At 44.1% G+C, this 20,232-nt stretch overlaps 1 protein-coding gene across 1 annotated transcript in view; it reads right to left on the bottom strand.

Moving 5' to 3' along the window:
* SGPP2 (sphingosine-1-phosphate phosphatase 2) overlaps positions 1-20,232 on the bottom strand; it is a 155,819-nt gene that overhangs the window by 81,186 nt on the left and 54,401 nt on the right. Inside the window, exon 2 of the mRNA XM_068968483.1 lies at positions 17,268-17,426. Coding sequence (XP_068824584.1) covers positions 17,268-17,426 — 159 coding nt within the window. The remainder of the gene's footprint in view (positions 1-17,267; positions 17,427-20,232) is intronic.

Raw genomic sequence — 20,232 nt, 5'->3', positions numbered from 1 at the left:
AGGCACTCTGTCAGATCTTGTCCCTTAAATCTATTTCTCACTTCCTCTGTATAATCATACAGTGAAACCAGGGGCAGGGTCCTGGTTCCCCCTAAAGGGATACATGTAACAATATATTTGAGCCTACAAAACTAAAAATGCCAACAAATGAAGATATTAGCATTCTTCATACTATTGTTATGCCCAGTGTCCGAGTCCCCAAAACTGAGAGAATAAGACATCCACAGCAATGCAAAAGCATAAAGGGGTTTATTGCTAGCTCGACCTAGGGCTCAAGTCTCATCCAGCACAGTGGAGTCTTGACGAGAGCCCCGAGCTCTGAATCACATCTACTTTTATACAGACAGTTCTTTGTTCCTGTAACAGCATAGCTGATTGGTTAAACCATACGAGAGCGCGGGACTTTTAAACCTCGCATCCCTATCCGGATTGGCTCAGGTCTGGTGCGGGCGGGGGGCTACGGGGATTTTTTTCTGATTGGTCGAGCTACACTGCCTGCGGGAGTTCCCAGTGCCTCAGCTTTCCTAGAGACTAAACCTCAGGCCTAGCCTGCCCCTTAGAGCCTGTCCTGTCCTAACAACATGTTAAGGAAACCAGAAAAGCTCTTCAAGAGACCACCTGAGGCCAGATTAAAGCAGCCTCAGAAACTCATTAGACTACCTAAAACCAGATTAAAGACCCTGCACATACCCTAATTCTTATCAGCAATCCCACCCTCAAACCATTGGTATAAGATGCCTCACCAAATCCTCCTTGGGTTAGGATACAGTTTTGGGGGGCAGGAGCTCTACCTGGTAAGACAGTTCTTTCCTACTTCACCCAAAAAGCTGTCCCCAAGAGTCCATTCAACACCACTGCAGAGTCAGAGCTTTCAGCATCACCTACACAGTTTAGGGATGAGATATTACATTACTGGTGGGAATTAATGAAGTAGGCTCATGGTTACAAGACCATCAAAGAGAAAACTACAAAATTTGAGTTTAAATCTGTAAAAATATAGGATTCATAAGATGATATAAGAGACACCTTCAAGAGATTACTATGCTTGTCTTCTTGCTTGGATCAGCGTTCAGTGTTTAAATACAGGTATCAGAATTCCAGCCTGCAAAGGATGAAAGCTGTCCAGGTGACCACAAAAGAGTATTCAACCTTGTCTGGGTTTGATTTTGGGGTTTCCAGGTGGTGCTAAAGAATCTGCCTGTTAATGCTGCTGCTGTCGCTTCAGTCGTGTCCGACTCTGTGCGACCCCATAGATGGCAGCCCACCAGGCTCCCCCTTCCCTCGGATTCTCCAGGCAAGAAAACTGGAATGGGTTGCCATTTCCTTCTCCAATGCATGAAAGTGAGAAGTGAAAGTGAAGTCGCTCAGTTGTGTTCAACTCCTAGCGACCCCATGGACTGCAGCCTACCAGGCTCCTCCGTCCATGGGATTCTCCAGGCAAGAGTACTGGAGTGGAGTGCCATTGCCTTCTCTGGCCTGCTAATGCAGGAGATGTAAAGAGACATGGGTTTGATCCCTGGGTTGGGAAGAACCCCTGGAGAAGGAAACGGCACCCCACTCCAGTACTCTTGCCTGGAGAATCCCATGGACAGAGCAGAGCAGCCTGTTGACCTGCAGTCCATGGGGTTGCAAAGAGTTGAACACAACTGAACTGACTAAGCATGCCTGCACAGGTTTGATTTGGGAGTCCCTTCACCTTGGGTTTTCTAGGAGAATTTCCTTCAGAAAAACTGTTCTACTTAGCAAACATAATTTCTAAACCAGGGCTGATCCTATACATAGCTTTTTATATCTTTATCTTAATGGTAACACACCGAAAAGGCTCTAGGTGGCTTTATGCCTATTTTATGAATTTTCCTTAAAACATATACTTCATGAATACATATAAAGTTACACAAAATTAGCATCCATAAGAGAGCTAGATAACAGCTTAACACAGCTTAAAACATCATTTTAGGCAGCTGAGATGTTTTAAATAAAGACAGGCACCTGGTTTTCTGAAACTCAGGCTCTTGACAGAGTAATAGTGATTTTAATCCTTTTTGTGTTAAAGACACACCCTTTTGATTGCCCTGTAGGGGAAAAAAGTCTAGCATTCTTTGTAGATTAGCAGACTTTTTTTTTTTTAAGCATAAAACCCAGACTTATACACTTGAAAAGCTTTCCTACAGTACAAATTCAGGTTTAAATTTCTGAATCCGGTCCCCAAAGGGCAAAAGCCTCAAAGAACACTCAGCTTGTGTGGAATGCTTACCCCAGTGAATGAGCCCCATTCCTTTTTTTTTTTAATGAATTCTCAAGAAACGACCCTGTTGTGGTCTTCGTTGGCTAAAGAAAAGTGGAGCCGTTCATTCCAGCCCCCCTGTATCCATTCTTTCTAAATATTTTCCCCAATTATGTAGACAAATGCAGAAAATTGCTCAACCTTTATCTCAAATAGCCCAGGTTTAAGAAGTTCTGGTTGGGGGTGTGGCTGGGCTGGGAGGGGCTCCCATGGGGGCAGGGCAGCCTGCACACAGGTGTGCCATGCATCCTAGCCTTAGTATTCAATCCAGAGTTTTATTTTCTCCTTTGACTGAACCTTCTGTTATGGCCTAATAAAGAAATCAGTTATTTTATTTTGCTCATTTGGCCTTTGTTGATCAGTGTCAGGTTAAAAGGAAGTCAGTTTACTGCTTCTCAGTTGCTAATTTCCAAGTTCATGTGTTTGGAAAAACCCTCAGAATGTCGTTTCCCATTCCCTAGAGTCGAAATGCTAACGTATTTCAAAAACACTTTCAAATTGAACAAAACTTTTTTTCCCTTCTGATTTCAGTGCCCGTGAATGCCAGAAGAAATTTAATTTTCAGAGGAACAAAAACATAACATCTTTTTCTAGTTAAATCAGAGCATATGCAATGCAAACAATGGATTGTTATGTGTTCTCACACACACACAGACACAAGCTCAGAGCAAGACTGTGTGCTTGATGTTTGCCATTGTTTGTGCCTGGCCTAAGATCACTAAACCTTCAGCAAACCTGACTATCACTTGGTTTTCACTTCCAGGGCCAAGTGATTCCTGGTGACTCAGATCCAGTGGATCCAACAAAGGGTCTCAGAACTTTTTTCAGAGAATCGCTAACTATTGTTCCTTAGAGGGACCCTAGGATCCCTGGTGGCTCAGAGATTAAAGCATCTGCCTCCAATGCGGGAGACCTGGGTTCGATCCCTGGGTCGGGAAGATCCCCTGGAGAAGGAAATGGTAACCCACTCCAGTATTCTTGCCTGGAGAATCCCATGGATGGAGGAGCCTGGTAGCTACAGTCCACGGGGTCGCAAAGAGTCGGACACGACTGAGCGACTTCACCTTCACCAGGAGCAAACTGTCAAGGCACGTGTGGCAGTCACCTGGGGGAAGCTGTATTGGGCCAGATGCATTGTTGAAGCCAGAACATATGATTTAAAAAGACAGAATATCATAACTAAAACATGTATCACCATTATTATTTTTATAACTGTGACACTTTCAAAATGAGAAGGACCCTGTGATCATTTTGCTCAACTCCACATTTCAGAGGTGGTCGAACTGAACCCAGAAATAAACATTACTAGGCTAATTATTAACAAACTCTGGACTAATTACATGCCCATCTGGAACAGTCAGTAGTTATGAGCCCATTCTAGCTTGGCCTTGACTCCAACCAAAATACCTCCCTCTATTTTACTAAAGTGTATGCTAAGTAAAATAGAGGTGGAGCAATTCTCACTTGGATTAGAATCCAAGTTTTCTAATTCTTAAAGGAATTAAGATTGAATGATTTCTTTTAGGTTAAAAGCTTAGTGAGTCATCCCATCTCATTCCTTTTTTTTTTTTTTTTTTTTTAGGTATGCACCATGAACCCCAAGACATGGTTAGTGTAAAATCAAACCATTTACCACAAAGTAGCAGATTAACTGTATCCTGTGATCAAAGAGTGTATAAAGACAGACAAGCAGCAGACAAAATAGAAGGAAAGGGGGACTCACCCTTAAATCAATAAATGAGGATCTAGGGAACTTTTTCTTCTTTGCTCAATTTTTTATGAGTATGGTTCATACTTGTAAAATGAAAAAAATCAAATTAATTGTGCATGTTTAATAAACAGAAAAGCCTGACTGCATTTAACACTATTAAGGGAAAAGGTTAGTGAGAACAGTGGTTTATAGCCAGGATTCTGGAATAAGATATTCAAGAGTTCAGATCCTCAGTCTGCTCCCTACTGGCTATGTCAGCTTGTCAGGCCTTCCATGTTGTGCTCCCACTTTTGGACCAGAAGAGAGACTGAGCACCAAAGGACTGATGCTTTCCAACTGTGGGACTGGAGAAGACTCTTGAGTGTCCCTTGGATAACAAGGAGATCAGACCAGTCAATCCTAGAAGAAATCAATCCTGAATATTCACTGCAAGGACTGATGCTAAGGCTCCAATACTTTGCTACCTGGTGCAAAGAGCTGCTGCTGCTGCTAAGTCGTGTCAGTCATGTTTGACTCTGTGCGACCCCATAGATGGCAGCCCACCAGGCTCCGCTGTCTCTGGGATTCTCCAGGCAAGAACACTGGAGTAGGTTGCCATTTCCTTCTCCAAAGCATGAAAGTGAAAAGTGAAGGTGAAGTCGCTCAGTCGTGTCCGACTCTTTGAGACCCCAGGGACTGCAGATCACCAGGCTCCTCCGTCCATGGCTGCCATTTCCTAGTCCAGGAGATCTTCCCAACCCAGGGATTTAACCCGAATCTCCAGTGAGATTGGCAAGCAGATTCTTTACCACTGAGCCACCTACAATACCTCACTCCCCAACATCTATAGGGTCCACGGCCCTGTGTTCAGCACCCAGACAGGACACAGTTAGCTGACTTCAGCTCACAGAGAGCTGTCATCGTCTCGAAGGCAGGCACAGAGGCTCTGCACACAGCCGTGTGCAATTTACGTTCATGAATTCCACACTGCTATTTATTCATAAACAGTTAGGTTGTGGCACTTTGAAAATGACACATTCACTCCGCCTCATAGAGGACACAATAAGGACACAGGAATTGGACTCAATCCAACAGGGAGAGCACTGGGGCTGGGCCTTGGGTGGCGGCCAGGACCCACTGTAGGATGCAAGAGGCCAGAGAGGGCACCCTGGGTCAGAGTCTTCCCAGGAAGCCTCAGTTTCCCAGATTAACCCTCAATTAGCTGAGACCCAACTCCCCCTCAAGCAGACACAATGCCTCCTGGCCAACGAGCCCACTGAGGCCACTGGCACAACAGAGCCTGACTGGCATCTGGTGGCAGCTGGGCCTGGGAGGAAAGGAACAGAGGTCAAGGCTGTTGGCTGCACTGAGGAGAAGTGGCTATGAAGGGTACATCCGCGGAAGCCCCAGGGCCACACTGGAGAAAGGAAAGGGAAGACAAGAGCCAACTGCCATTATGTTTAACAAGACTGGGTTGGTCTAGTACACCCTAAGCTTCCAGAACATTCCGGAGGCCAAAATACAGTATGGCCTCTCCGGCTGTAAACTGGAAGAGCACTCGGCTGATTAGAAAAAAACCTTTTCTTTCCCGTCTCAGCCTAGAAGACACTTCTCATCCAGTGGGAGGGTTGCTGAGGGGTGCAGGGCTCCTCCCTCCTCCACCGGAGGCTCCTGAGGCAAAGAGAAGTCAAATCCCCATCTCCTTGTGGGACAAAGGCCAATCTTAGCCTCAGTCCTCCTTTTCCACTTGGCTGTAGTGCCAAATACAATCAGGAAATAGAGTGTTTGTCGGGGCACCACAAGCCTGAGGGGACAGCAGGCTGCCTCCTCAGACCTTCTCTATTCCCTGCCCCCAACCAAGGTCCCAAAGCCCTTCTCCCCTACCAGGCCCCTGGAACGCCCCGGCCTCTTATGGAGAGTACAGAGTCTGGGACACACAGTCTGAAAAGAAAGGGGGGCACTCAAGGGATCACCACACAGAGAATTGGGAGGCCAATGTCTGAGGAACCTGGGACGTGTATCTGCTGCACGTGGAAGGCACTTGCTAACAGGAAGATATATGGAGCCTTCCAACCAAATAGGCCAAGCATCCTCTGAATAACTGGATGGAGCTGGGAGGGGGAAGTAGAATTTAGCCATTTGAGGCAAAATGCTGCAGTGGAAAGGAATGGATGGGGTGGGGAGATAGACATGTATTCCACTTACTGGATGTGTTCCCTTCGGTTTTCTCACCTGTGAACTGGGTAAAGTAACTGGCGAATAGAGGAGGCTCTTGAGCAGTGGCTGTGAGAATCCTACCCATTTAAGAAGGCAGCTTTGCAAATAGGATTGATTGATTAAAAAAAAAAAAAAGAGCATTGTTAAGATTTTACTTCAAAATTTCCTCTGAAAGAAAGGCCCCTGTGGCCTATTGATTAGCTCATTTTTCTTTTGTTTTGTTTTACAAATAAATGGGAGAGGCTCTGGGACAGGTCCAGCCAAAAGGGTGCTTTGTAAAGAAAGGCCCTTAGGGATGGATCCCCTGCAGAAAATAGGGAAGGGCAGCTTTGGGCCTGGTCCCAGAAGCCAGCTGAATTCAGAAGGTGACCTCCTGAGACCCTGTCCTACTGGAGGCTCCATGGCTCAAGGTCTGGATATAACATGGCAAAGGCTGTTTTTCTTGGTAAGACACTTAAAGCTATGATAAAACCAAAAGGAGGGGAGAAGAACTAACTGCATATCCAAACTCTGAAATTGAAATGTTTAATTTTTTCTGCGTTGTCTTAGCAGATCTAAACTAAGTTCATCCTTAAAGATATTCTGCCCTCCAGGCTCCTGGTGTTTCAGACAGTTTCATACCTAGCTAAGCTGGAAAGTAATCACACATCCAGGAGATAAAGTGAAGCATTTAGAAGCGATGCTTAGGGGTGAAGAGTAGGGGGTGCTGGTGTCTTTGTGGGAGGATTACAATTCTGCTCAATCAAACCCTATCCAAAAATCAGCATTTCAAGTCTTAGGTTGAAAAGAGAGACAGCAGTGGAGGTGAAAACTGAAATTCAGATAGGACTTGAACCCACAGTCCTTTAACTGAGATCATACACCTGGTCTCAGGACTTAATAACACTTAGGTTTTTGATGTCTGGTCACAGAAAGGCATCAGTGAGAGAGAAAGGAAAGAAGTGGATTTATTTAGAGAGAGCACACGCCACAGAGTGTGGGCCAACTTAGAAGAAGAGAGGCCCTGAAATATGGGGCAGTTAGTTTTTATGGGCTAGATAATTTCATAGAATAATGAGTGGGAGCTAATAGTTGAAATATTCCAACCATTTCAGGGAAGGGCCTGGGATTTCCAGACCACCGCCCATTTTCTGGTCTTCTATGTATGGTTAGCCTCAGAAATGTCTTGGATGTGTTGTTTAGATGCTAATATATTTCACTGTTCGGTCGCTTAGTCATGTCCGACTCTTTGTGACCCCATGGACAGCAGCATGCCACACTAACATATTACAATGATAGTATAATGAGGCTCAAGGTCCACTAGAGGTCTAAGTTCCTGCCATCTTGTACCTAGTTGGCTCTAACCAGTTTTTTTTCATGTCCTATGGCCATGTCGGAGAAGGCAATGGCACCCCACTCCAGTACTCTTGCCTGGAAAATCCCATGGATGGAGGAGCCTGGTGGGCTGCAGTCCACGGGGTCGCTAAGAGTCGGACACGACTGAGCAACTTCACTTTTACTTTTCACTTTCCTGCACTGGAGAAGGAAATGGCAACCCACTCCAGTGTTCTTGCCTGGAGAATCCCAGGGACGGTGGAGCCTGGTGGGCTGCCGTCTATGGGGTCGCACAGAGTCGGACACGACTGAAGTGACTTAGCAGCAGCAGCAGCAGCATGGCCATGTCAGGGCTTCCCAGGTGGCTCAGTGGTAAAAAATCTGCCTGCCACGTAGGAGACACAAATTCTATCCCTTTGTTGGAAGATCCCCTACAGAAGAAAATGGCAGCCCACTCCAGTGTCCTGCTGAAGAATTGATGCTTTTGAACTGCAGTGTTGGAGAAGACTCTTTTGTGAGTCCCTTGGACTACAGGGAGATCAAACCAGTCAAACCTAAAGAAAATCAACCCTGAATAATTCACTGGAAAGACTGATGCTGAATCTCCAATACTTTGGCCACCTGATGTGAAGAGCCAACTCATTGGAAAAGACTCTGATGCTAGGAAAGATTGAAGGCAGGAGAAAAAGGGGATGACAGAGGATGAGATGGTTGGATGGCATCATCGACACAATGGCCGTGAGTTTGAGCAAACTCCGGGAGATGGTAAAGGACAGGGAAGCCAGGCATGCTGCAGTCCATGAGGTCACAGAGAGTCAAACACAACCTAGCAAGTGAACAACAACAACCAGTACTCTTGCCTGAGAAATCTCATCACCAGAGGAGCCTGGAGGGCTACACTCCATAGGGAAGCAAGAGAGTCATGAAAAGCTACTAAATCCACAACGAAATGGCTATGTCATTCTTTTAAAGGTTGTGCCCTCCCCTCTTCCCTCCTGTTTCAGGGGTGGGGTGGCAGATGAGCTCGAGAAGAATGTGGTCACATTCTCCAGTCATCATCAAAAGGGGAGGGGGGCAGATCATTTTTCAGGTAATGACGGTGATAATTAGATCCGAATCTGTTGAGTCCAGGTTTTCAAGTTGTTTTTTTTTTTTAACCTACACTAAAACCAAAACATTTCCTCATTGTGAAAAGCGAACCAATACAGTTTGCATAACAAACCCTCTAGAGACATTTACTTAATATTTAACCACGGCTAAATTACAAGATTCTACTTCAGAGGGACTGGTCAGAACCTCTCACTCCTAATTCCATTTCATTCACTGCAAGTTACAATCCGGCCTTTGTTGAATACTTTTCAAGACTCATTAATCTCAAGCAAGAACCAACTTAACAGGCAAGACAACCTTTTGAAGTGAAAGGTGGTAGTGGTTTAAACAGAGGATTAGAAGATAATCACATTAAAAGTCATCTTTTGGCACTAAAATTGTCTGGGGGCTGTGAATCAGGGCTGGGAGAGGCTGTTTTGCCCTCCTCTCTTACCATGTCTTGGACTCCCCTGTGACACAGCCAGATGGCAGTCTGCCCACATCCAAAGAGACACCACTGCATTTTGACATGTTATCACACAACTGCCTCTTAACCAATTTATGGAACCCTTTATAATACCCAAGACTCTACTGCAGTTAGACACTAGGTTATAGGCACAATTTAAACATAAAATGTTAGATCTGCTTTGTAATATAGATATCAGCCAGCTAGCTTTCAATAAGGGCTTCCCTTGTGGCTCAGCTGGTAAAGAATCCTCGTGCAATGCAGCAGATGTGGGTTTGATCCCTGGGTTGGGAACATCCTCTGGAGAAGGGAAAGGCTACCCACTCCAGTATTATGGCCTGGAGAATTCCATGGACTGTACAGTCCCTGCAGTCTCAAAAGAGTTGGACACAACTCAGCGCCTTTCACTTCACTTTAGCTTTCAATAATCACAATGTGAGAGATGTGAAACCCATCATTTTAAACTCAAGCTCTTCAGCATAAGTTAATTTGACTTGGAAGAGGAGGAAAGGAAGGAGCTGCCAAAAGGAAACCTTCTGCTGTTATGACCTCCTTATTGACAGGATTTTGAGAGTACCCCCCCCCCAAAAAAAAGGAATTTCTAGTTACTGAGCAACTCAGCATTTCCTTTTAAAGCATTTCTTTGATTGTGTTGAACACAAAACAGCAAACTATCTAACAAATATTTAGAGGTGGATTTGATATGCATTTCTAATGTATCATCATTGAGCAGAAGAAAGCAGCATGTAAAACCATATTAGCATTCAGTCTGCAAAAGAGATGACAGGGTTTTTTTTCTTGTAATTCTGTCCAGCATTTAGTCTTTGCTTTCTTACTCCATGCCATGGATGGCTCTCTTAAGTGTCACATAGTGAACAAATAAAGAAGAGTCATGACCATGTTATGTACCTCCCAAGGTCCTCTAGCTGAGTCCTTTCATTTTGAAGCTAGGGATGCTGCAGGCCAGAATCAAGAAGTGAGTGCCCTGAGCAAAGTCTCACTGCTAGGATTATAGTCCAAGTCTCCCGATATTTTAACCTGGTCCGTGGCTCTGTGCCCCAATTAATTGTCTATCCTCACCCCCAACACAGCTGCTTGGACCAAATACAATCAATATATGCATTAGCCAGAGATGGGTGCAGTTGTGCTACACAGTGAGCTGGGTTATACTGTCTTAGAACTCTGAACCAAAAGACAGGAAGTTACCAGCTGGCATCAGGAGGTAAAGAGGCAGATCCGTAGAGTCACTGCTTAACTGTAACAGAAACCAAGCTGTTCACTGACATCAGCCCCCGTGTAGTTTTGGCTCCTACGGAACTCCTTGTAACCTGACAACATCTCCCCTTTGAGCCAGTTTTGAGTGGAAACCAAAACCAACACCCTATAAATACCACCCTCGTGTTCCTTTCATGGTATTAATATTTCAGGATCAGGAACCTCTGTGTGTATGTGTGTACACAGTCATGTCTGACTCTTTGCAACCCCATGAACTGTAGCCTGCCATGCTCCTCTGTCCATGGAATTTCCCAGGCAAGAATACTGGTTGTCATTTCCTCCTCCAGGGGCTTTTCTTGACCCAGGAATTGAACCTGTGACTCTTGCATCTCCTATATTGGCAGGCAGATTCTTTACCATTGCACCACCTGGGAAGCCTGGGAACCTCTGAGTGTGCATGTATACTAGGTTGCTTCAGTCATGTCCAACTCCTTGTGATCCTATGGACTGTAGCCTGTCAGGCTCCTCTGTCCATGGGATTCTCCAGGCAAGAATACTGGAGTGGGTTGCCATGCCCTCCTCCAGGGATCTTCCCAACACTGGGATCAAACCCTGTCTCCTGCAATGGCAGGTGGAGTCTTTAACACTAGTGCCACCTGGGTGTGGGGCCCTAAATGGGAAACCTTGAAAAAAGAAGGGCTAGCTTTGCAGTTTAGAGCTAAGATGGTGCCTGGCGGACGAGATGAGGGCATGGCCTAAGTTTGTTAAAACCTTTGATTGGCTCTCTTGATTTCCGTGCACGTGGACAGCACGTGATCACCATAGACTCTTGTTACAATGAAGCGCATGATGACTTGACCTTTAACGTGACTGGTGCAACTATGGTATATTAAGATTTGACCTTTAACATGATTGGTGCAACTATGGCATATTACAATTTGACCTTTAACGTGATTGGTCCAACCCTCGCAAAACCCCTTTGCTTGCCTATATAAACCAAGAGTTTGTGGCAATAAAGCAGAACTGCTTAGGCAGAACTTCTGTCGGCTCTGGTTGTCTCTGGCTTGCCCAGGGGCTGGGTTGGCGGACAGCAGGCTCACCTCTCCTCAGGACCCCTCGGCTTTGCTGAGGGAAGTTCCACTGCCTCTCTCTTTCTGTGGAGCGCCCCCCGTACCTGGGAAGCCAGGAACCTCTGACCAAACCTCAGAGCTGCTGATAGAGGTGGGAGCAGCACCCTCCCCCAACATCAACACTCCTTGAACACTCAAAGAGTTCATCAAAAGCCATAAATTCAGAAGGATTGAGGGGGGCTTCCCTGGCCATCCAGTAGTTAAGACTTCTCACCTCCACTGCAGGGGGTGTGGGTCTGATCCCTGGTCAGGAGCTAAGATACTGCATGCTGTGTAGTATGGCCAAAACTTAAAAAAAAAAAAAAAAAAAAGGATTGAGGGAATTAAAAAAAAAAACAACAAAAAAACATGAATTATTAGAAGCGAGATTACCCCTGCCTGGAAACTCAGAAGCAACCAGGGCCTTCAACCAGACCTTCAACAATCAGAAAAATTCTTAAGAACAGTTTGGATAGGGTGACAATTACTTAAAAATAACCACATATGGGTCAGAATGCTGAGGACTGTATCCTTCGATGTCATTATGTAAAAGAAGTGTTTACAAATGGGAAAACAAAGGGAAAAGAAAATTCCCAAGACAAATTAAAAACTTTCCGGAGTTTGGGCAGTGAGAATCAGGTTTTCTAAAGGCTGGTTGCCCCCGAGTAAACTATTTCATGGCCAGGGAAACTCCAGGTCAGAAAGATTTGGTGCCTGAAGATGAGAGTCCCAAATTCAAATGTTTTATAGGGGTCAAGGACTTCCCTGGGGGCTCAGTTGGTAAAGAACCTGCCAATCCAAGAGATGCGGGTTCAGCCCCTGGGTCAGGAAGATCCTCTGGAGAAGGAAATAGCAACCCACTCCAGTGTTCTTGCCTAGCGTGCATGCACACACATACAGGCCATGGAGGTCACAAAAGGTAAGGCAACAGAGTGGTGAGGTTCCTACCTAAACTAATGTGAACACCCTGCATAAAAGCATTGAAATTCAATTTTAAGGGATTTTCTTCTACTCATGATACCATCAACTTACATACCACTTCTCAAAATCTTGAATTTCTAAAAATCTTATTTAAAGACACACGGCCTCTGAGACTTGGAAAATCAATAGTTCAATCTCACTTGATGCTAACCGATAAAGAGAGATTAGAAAAGACCCTTTAAAATATACTCAAAAGACAGACTGAAAATTCACAAGAGTTAACACAAGTAGCATCTGAAAAAAAATTTTTAGTGATATTAAAAATATATGAAAATTAATGGAGGTACCATTATGCTACCTCATGTTACAGAGCTGAACACCATGCAGTTTCAATGAAATTGGAGCTAACCTTTTTAAGGCACAAGCAATATTCTATTTTCTTTTTCGGTGGGGCTGTCACCACGCCAAAATGGAAGGCAGGAAATCAGATAATCACTCAGTTGAGCAGTGACTCCTAAAGTTCTATGGATAACATCTCTTATGAGGGTCTAATGAATAACCCATTCATGGCCTTTTCTGTTCCAAGGTCAAAGATTCTATTGAATCGAACGACAGGTAAAAAAACCTTGATAAGTGACAGAGGAAGAAAATACCTCATTGATGTTTCTCAGTTAACTTTTTAAAAAAAGCTTATCTAAGTTTCCTGGGATAAAATACTTTTGACTTGTCAAGAAAGGTCTATGAAAGACACTTAAGGAGTAGATAAAGTTAATAAATCCCATATGGGCAAAACTGAAATGCAATCATAGCAAATATGCAATGGAACAGAACCTAGGGCAAGTTGTCTGAATGCTTAAAGCCTCAACTTCAACATCTCTTAAAAGAAAAAACAAAAAAACAACAAAAAAAAACCAGTGAAGGCTCTTAGTGTAGTTCAGTAGTATTTTTCTAAGAAACAATGGTGGCCCTCTCTTGCACAAGAGGCCTTAGGGCTCTGGATCAAATCCACTTAATCCAAAGTGATTCTTTCTACATGTTAGTTTCCTGATTGCCAATAGTCATGTCTCAGGTACTGGCAGGATTAAACTAGGTAGTATATGTAAAGCACTATTACACTGAGTGTCCTCAATATATAACATGGCTTATTATTTGAAGTATTACAATCCCAATCCATAAAATGATAAAACTGATACCAACTCATTGTTATGAAGATCAAAAAAGATAATGAACATGGGGATGCCAACAAATGCGATTAACAGAGGTGGAATAGACAGGAGGAACAATTACAACTGTGAAAAGAAAGCTGTTCATGTAACCATAAATTCTGTTAAGTTGCTTCAGACAATATGAGTCACTCCTAATATAACAAATTATTTTTAAAAGCAATAAAACCTGCTGAGACTTTATCCAATGACAACTGTCAAATTAATATGCAGTTCATCAAGAGATCTGGCACTCTTGAACATAGCTATCTTTCAAAGGATTTTGAGTGAGATAAGATGTTTAAAGTTAGGGGACTTCAAATTCTGTCCCTTATATAATAAACATTTTTTCATCCTCACCCCTTAAAGAGACAGCCACTAATTTAGTCATATCCCTTACAGAAGACAGGCTGCCACAGGAGGAAACTGATTGCCCCAAAGAATCTCACCCTTTTCCATCCCAGGTGGCCCTAGTAGTAAAGAATCCACCTGCCAGTGCAGGAGATTTAAGAGACATGGGTTGGATCCTGGGGTTGGGAAGGTCCCCTGGAGAAGGGAATAGCAATCCACTCCAGTATTCCTGCTTGGAGAATCCCATGGACAGAGGAGCCTGGTGGGCTACCATCCATGGGGTCACATGGACTCAGACATGATTGAAGGGACTAAGCGCTTAGCATGCATGTCCATCCCACCTCCCTTCCTACCTCCCTGTGACACCATCAAGAATTTTCCTTCCCTCCATCCAGTTACAACAGTGGAGCCAAACCAAGCCTCTCCCATTATTATCTCCACAACTGAGGACAGAGCAACCACCTTCCCACCTCTCAGTATCTGTCCCCTCCAAAGCTCTACCTCCCTTTGCCCTTCCTTCCTTCCCTCCCTGCAACCCTCCTTGGATCCACCACTGTCTCTCCACCATTAACTGCCAAGAATGCCTCACTGATACAAATTACATAACCCTCTACATGGGTGCCTTGTGGCTCTGACCATTCACTCATCTCTAAAAGCAAATAATAGGCTGCCAAAGCTCACAACAAATAGCACATTCAAAGGCGGCTCTTTCCTTTCTCAGGTGAAGACTTTACTTGCCCACTCTCTGACAAAAGACTCGTAATTCTACCTTAAGTGGGAAATCCTTTGAGTGCTCTGAAATCAGGACTCCAAAATGAAAAACCACCACCCACGATGACAATCAGAGTCCCATAACCACTGCCTCCTTACAGGGTCTAAAGATGTTCCTGATCCCTCAAGAAAAGTTTTCTACCCTCAGTGAGGAAGATAACTGACCTCAAACTGACTGTACACAGTATAAGATACTGCTGGGTTATTAAAAATATTTTGCATCATTTACCACACTCAATGACCATAAAAGTTGGATTGAAAAAGAAAATTCTCAGAAAAAGGGGCTTCCCTCGTGGCTCAATGGTAAAGAATCCACCTGCCAATGCAAGAGACATGGGTCGGGAAGATCGCCTGGAAAAGGAAATGGCAACCCACTCCAGTATTCTTGCCTGGGAAATCCCATTGACAGAGGAGCCTGGCGGGCTACAGTCCATGGGGTTGTAGAGTCAGACACATCTTAAATCTCGGAAAATAAGTGACAAGAAAAGGAATGCAAGTACCCTGGATCTTGGGTGCACATTCGCATCCTAAGAACAGGAGTGCTCCCAGCTCCCTCTCCTCCCCCAGCCGCTCTAGTGGACATCACCGGCTCTGCAGGAATGGAAGACACTTCAGAAGGGAGGGGAACAACTGCGCTAACGTTCATCTCTTCCAAGATTCTTATGCTTCTGCACGTTCTCATTGGATCATACTTTTAGATGTAAGCTAGATTTCAGAAGAGGGCCAGCTGGGAGACAGAGAAAGGAAACAGTGACTTGTAGAATGAGAGAGAAAAGGAGCAAATAAGCAGGAAGAATTAGGGGCCAAATAATCCTGACCACAAGCCTGAGGGATCTTAGTTGTCCTTTAGGCCCAAGACTTCAAACCAGGCCTTGGAATTCTGCATTTCAAGGATGCTTTTGTTCAGTTGGCATATAAAGCTTTTAAAATGCAAGCCTAGGACTTTCCTGGTGGCCCAGTGGATACGAATCTGTGGGTTAATGCAGAGGACACTGGTTTGATCCCTGATCTGGGAAGATCCTACATGCCGTGGAGTAACTAATAAGGCCATGCACCACAACTACTGAGCCTGTGAGCCGCAACAACCGAAGCCCAAGCAGCCTAGGGCCCACACTCAGCAAGAGAAGCCATCGCAATGATAAGCCCAAACACTGAAATGAAGAGTAGCTCCCACTCACCACAGCTAGAGAAAGTCCGCACAAAGCAACGAAGACCCAGTGCAGCCAAAAATAAATAATAAAAACCATATTTAAAAAAACTGTAAGCCTTCATTTAAAGACTTCACAGAAAAAAGAGATCTGACAGTTCCACCCTGTTTTTCCTCTCTTGGGCAAGGGTGGTGGAGAGGGGCAGCCACTCCCAGTTCCCCGAGATGCCTCCCCACCCACCAGGGCTCTCCACCCATCACTTCACTGTTTTATTTCTACCCCCTGCCTGTTGTGACACTTGCATTTATGGCTCCAAACAAGACCTCTCTCTCACCACTTCTACAAATGAGAAAAATTAAGCCCCAGATGTGCAGCCACAGCTTCTCAGAACAGAGCCGCCTGAGAACCCTAGTACCTTTACACATGATCAAGTGCTTCTGAAGCTCAGTTTTCAGGGTGGAATCTTGAGTTAAGGAAACAGCTGTGCTGGCAGCCTTGTCCCTGAAGCCACCATCTCTTGGCTAAACAATCTTTGACCTATCTTTGACCTAAACAATCTTTGATCAATCTTTGATCTTCGCCTTCATGGACCCATCACTATGCATTACATGCTTATAGCAACCTGTAGATCCCTCCCACATGCTAGACCATGCTGTGAATGTCTTCAGGATTATTCTGGGAGATGCACTTTATTAACACTGTTTTACAGGCTCAGGACAAGGGCACACAAACGGGTGCATTGGCTGAGCTTCAACTGAACCCAGGCCAATCTGATCCCAGGGCCTGGATGCTCACAGCACACCTTGCTACTATCTCCCTCCCTCAATTAAAAAAAAAAAAAAAATCAGAATTTAGTCCTGAACAAAGTTCAATGATAGGGTCTGAAACAAAACATCAGAAGGGGCTCCATCTCTCCCCCTGGAATTGTCAATGGGTTTCCGTATATAGGCCAGCTGCCCCCCTAATACTAGAAATTCCCTCAAATTAAAGCTGCCCTGCCTTATATGTCCTTGTGTCTAATAGGTATGGAGTAGTCACACTTAAAACCACTTGGAATTAAGTCACACTTAATACCAAATCATGTCTTTCCTCTCCTAGGAATTCCAAGTGGTATTAGTCAACATCTCCTATTTTCAGTTTTTGATCAAATTTTACCAAAAGGGACTTCTTGAGAGGAGGCATTTATGCCCCATCTTGGGTACTGGGCTACAGTCCATGCGGTCACCAAGTGTTGGTCATGAGTGCGCATGCACACATGTACCACCACTGCTAGGATTCTCAGAAAGGTCATTTCTCCAAACATCATCTCTCTCCTCTCCTAGTCTTACTCACCCATAGCTTTAGCAATGTATTTCCTTTCATTTTCCCAAAGTAAACCAGGTAAAAATTCAGCTCTAAGTGATTTTTTAAAAAAGAGCAAATATGCAGAGTACTAAAGCAGATGGCTTTTGCAGAAACAATACTGGTCCATAAGTAATAATAATACTTACAACCCATATGATGGTCAGTCTTCTGGACAAATAAGGATCTATATTCCAGTGAGTGAATGGAAGGAAAGTGATGTAGAACACTTCTTGTCCCAAAGCAGCTGAAAATCGGAACAGGTAATAGTAGAAATAATTCTTCACGACATACTTCTGTACATAAGCCTAAAGACAAAAGTTAGAAGGCTCTGTGAGTTCACTGAACAGGCCACCATAAAGACGAGTTTTAAAAACCTCCGTCTGGGGACCTCTCTGGTAGGTTTCAGCCCTGATAAGGGAGCTAAGATCCCTCATGCTTCAAGCTGAAGCCAAAACAAAAACAAACAAGAGAACAACAACAAAAACCACCTCTATCTACAACTCACCGGGTTTCAATTGCCAAGTTGCTGCCTCCTTTTCCATTATTAATTACTGGTTGGCCAAAAAGCTCGTTCGGGTTTCCATATGGTGTAATAGGAAAAACGGAGCGAATTTTACATTATCATTGTATCAACCCAATACATTATCATTATTGTCCGAATACCGTGTTATTGAACATCTATCTATCCACCCTGATGTGTCCACACAAACACAGATAATGTGTTTTTTATATTGTTGCTGTTTAGTCACTAAGTCACATCTGACTCTTCTGCGACTTTATGAACTACACAGCCCGTCAGGCTCCTCTGTCCATGGGATTTCCCAGGCAAGAGTACTGGAGTGGGTTGCCATTTCCTTCTCCAGGGCATCTTCCTGACCCAGGGATTGAACCCGTGTCTCCTACACTGGCAGGCGGATGTTTTACCATTTCATAAATTTAAAGTAGTAACATCCAAGACAGAAATATCAGGAGAAGACACACAAAAAAACTCAAAGCCTTTCTCCTGAGTGCACAGAAAGCTAGAAACTCGAGGCAGCAGAACTCTGTGAGGGTCTCTGACTGTGGCGGCTTCCCAGGTGGCGCTAGTGGTAAAGAACCCGCCTGCCGATGCAGGAGACATAAGAGGCGTGGGTTTGATCCCTGTGTCAGGAAGATCCCCTGGAGGAGGGCACAGCAACCCACTCCAGTGTTCTTGCTTGGAGAATCTCATGGACAGAGGAGCCTGGCGGGCTGCAGTCCTTAGGATCACCAAAGTGGGACACAGCTGAAGCGTGCATGCATGCTTATGGTAGACAGGAGAATGGCCCCAAAGGTGATCCTAATCCTTAGAACCTGCAAACATGTTACCTCATGTGACAAAAAGAAGTTTGCAGATGTAATTAATGATCTCGAGGTCTAGCGGTCACCCTGGATTATGTGGATGGACTCAAGGTAATCACAAAATCTAAAAAAATAAACAGGAGGCAGAAGAGCCAAGTCAGAAGCCCAGTCAAAATCTGAAGATGCTACATTGGTGACTTTGAAGATGGAGGAAGGAGCCATGATTCAAGGAATACAGGCAGACTCTAGAAGCTGGAAAAAGTGAGGGAAAGGACCGACCTCTGCTTGAGGCTCCTGAAGGAAGGCACCTTTGCTGATGCCTTGATTTCAGCCAAATTAAGAACCATTTGGACTTCTGCCTTCCATACATTCTGTAGCCACAGAATAAACGGCTGTTGTTTTAAGCCACGACTTTTGTGCTAATTTGTTGCAGCAACAAGAGATAGCTAACATGAAGACTTTAGAAAAATCACTTGCTGATGAATGTTTGTAATTTACCTTTTAAATGGGATTTGTTAAAGTCAACCCACTACAGTGACAACCTAAGAAACAGCAAGTACACCTGGGTCTGCTAAAATGCACTCCCATTTTCTATCATCCTGGTAGTAGAAAGGGAGAAGAGGGGAAAAAAAAAAAAAAAATTTAAGGATATTAAAACAGGAGTAAACAAACAATCTATTTTAAAATATGGTATATGTCCTCAAATTATGGTATAATTGTAATGAACTTAAAAAAACAAAGTCACCCCGCTAAATGAATCTTAAAAAATAGAATTTTAATGTTAGTGAAGGTAGCTGTGAACTTCATAAAAATAAAATCAAAGTAAAAAGCCAGTACTGAAAATGAGGAGGAAAAAAGGCAGCCCTACCACAGGACTGACTCTGTCAAGGGTCTTGTAGGTCTGGATTTTTGGTTAGCTTTTACATAATGTCTGAGGTCCTTGAATCCTGGGGGAATTCAGAGAATAAGTTATATGCATTTATTTTGCAAATATTGTCTATGATGCCTCAGAACTTAGGCTGGGTGCCAAGAATATTCAGATGAGCCAGGCATGAAGCCTGGCTTCAAGGAGCTCTTATCTGGTGGGGGTGGGTGGGCATCAAAATCTATAATTTGAGGAAATTAATTTTTAAAGGACCAATATTTTATTTGAAGCCTTGAAAAAGGCCAAGAGTGCTTTTATACTTTAAAAAAAAACATGACCTTGGAAATTGCCAGAATATGAACTGTGCTAGACACTGCTGGCTACCTACCAAGTATGCACCACTTTCTTTCTCCTCTCTCTGAGTTTCCCGATTTTATTCCAGTATGTCTGCCTCCCCTACAGAGCCCAGTGTCTCAGGCGGGAGTTGACACTGTCCTTGGCTCCAGAGGTACATCTAGATTCGTGTAAACCAGTCACGGTTAAGTTCAAATCTTCAGCCTCAAAGCCCAGCGGTACATGACGCCATCTGCGAGAAAGTTATTAGTCAGGAGTAAAGTTACTAGTCAGGCGCATACAAGGTAAGCCTGAAGTTCATCTCTCTTTGGGGAGCAACTTTACTTCTAAGTGAATTCAAAGGAGAGAATGGATCCATCCTCAAGAGCAAAGACAATAAAGCACAAAACGAATCAAATAAGGAAGTGTATAGTTCTACCTCTCTGCCAAGATAACTATGGCTAGACGTGCAGAACGAGGTCAAGGGACCGTGATGAATACTTAAGTGACAAACTCCTCCCTCCTCCTTCTGTCACTCATTATCTAAAGTGAGGACTAATCTCTACAGACTCTGTTTTATAAACATACACCCA

This window comes from Capricornis sumatraensis, chromosome 3 (assembly GCF_032405125.1).
Source record: "Capricornis sumatraensis isolate serow.1 chromosome 3, serow.2, whole genome shotgun sequence".
NCBI classification, from domain to species: domain Eukaryota; kingdom Metazoa; phylum Chordata; class Mammalia; order Artiodactyla; family Bovidae; genus Capricornis; species Capricornis sumatraensis.
This window is presented reverse-complemented; position numbering and strand designations above follow the sequence as displayed.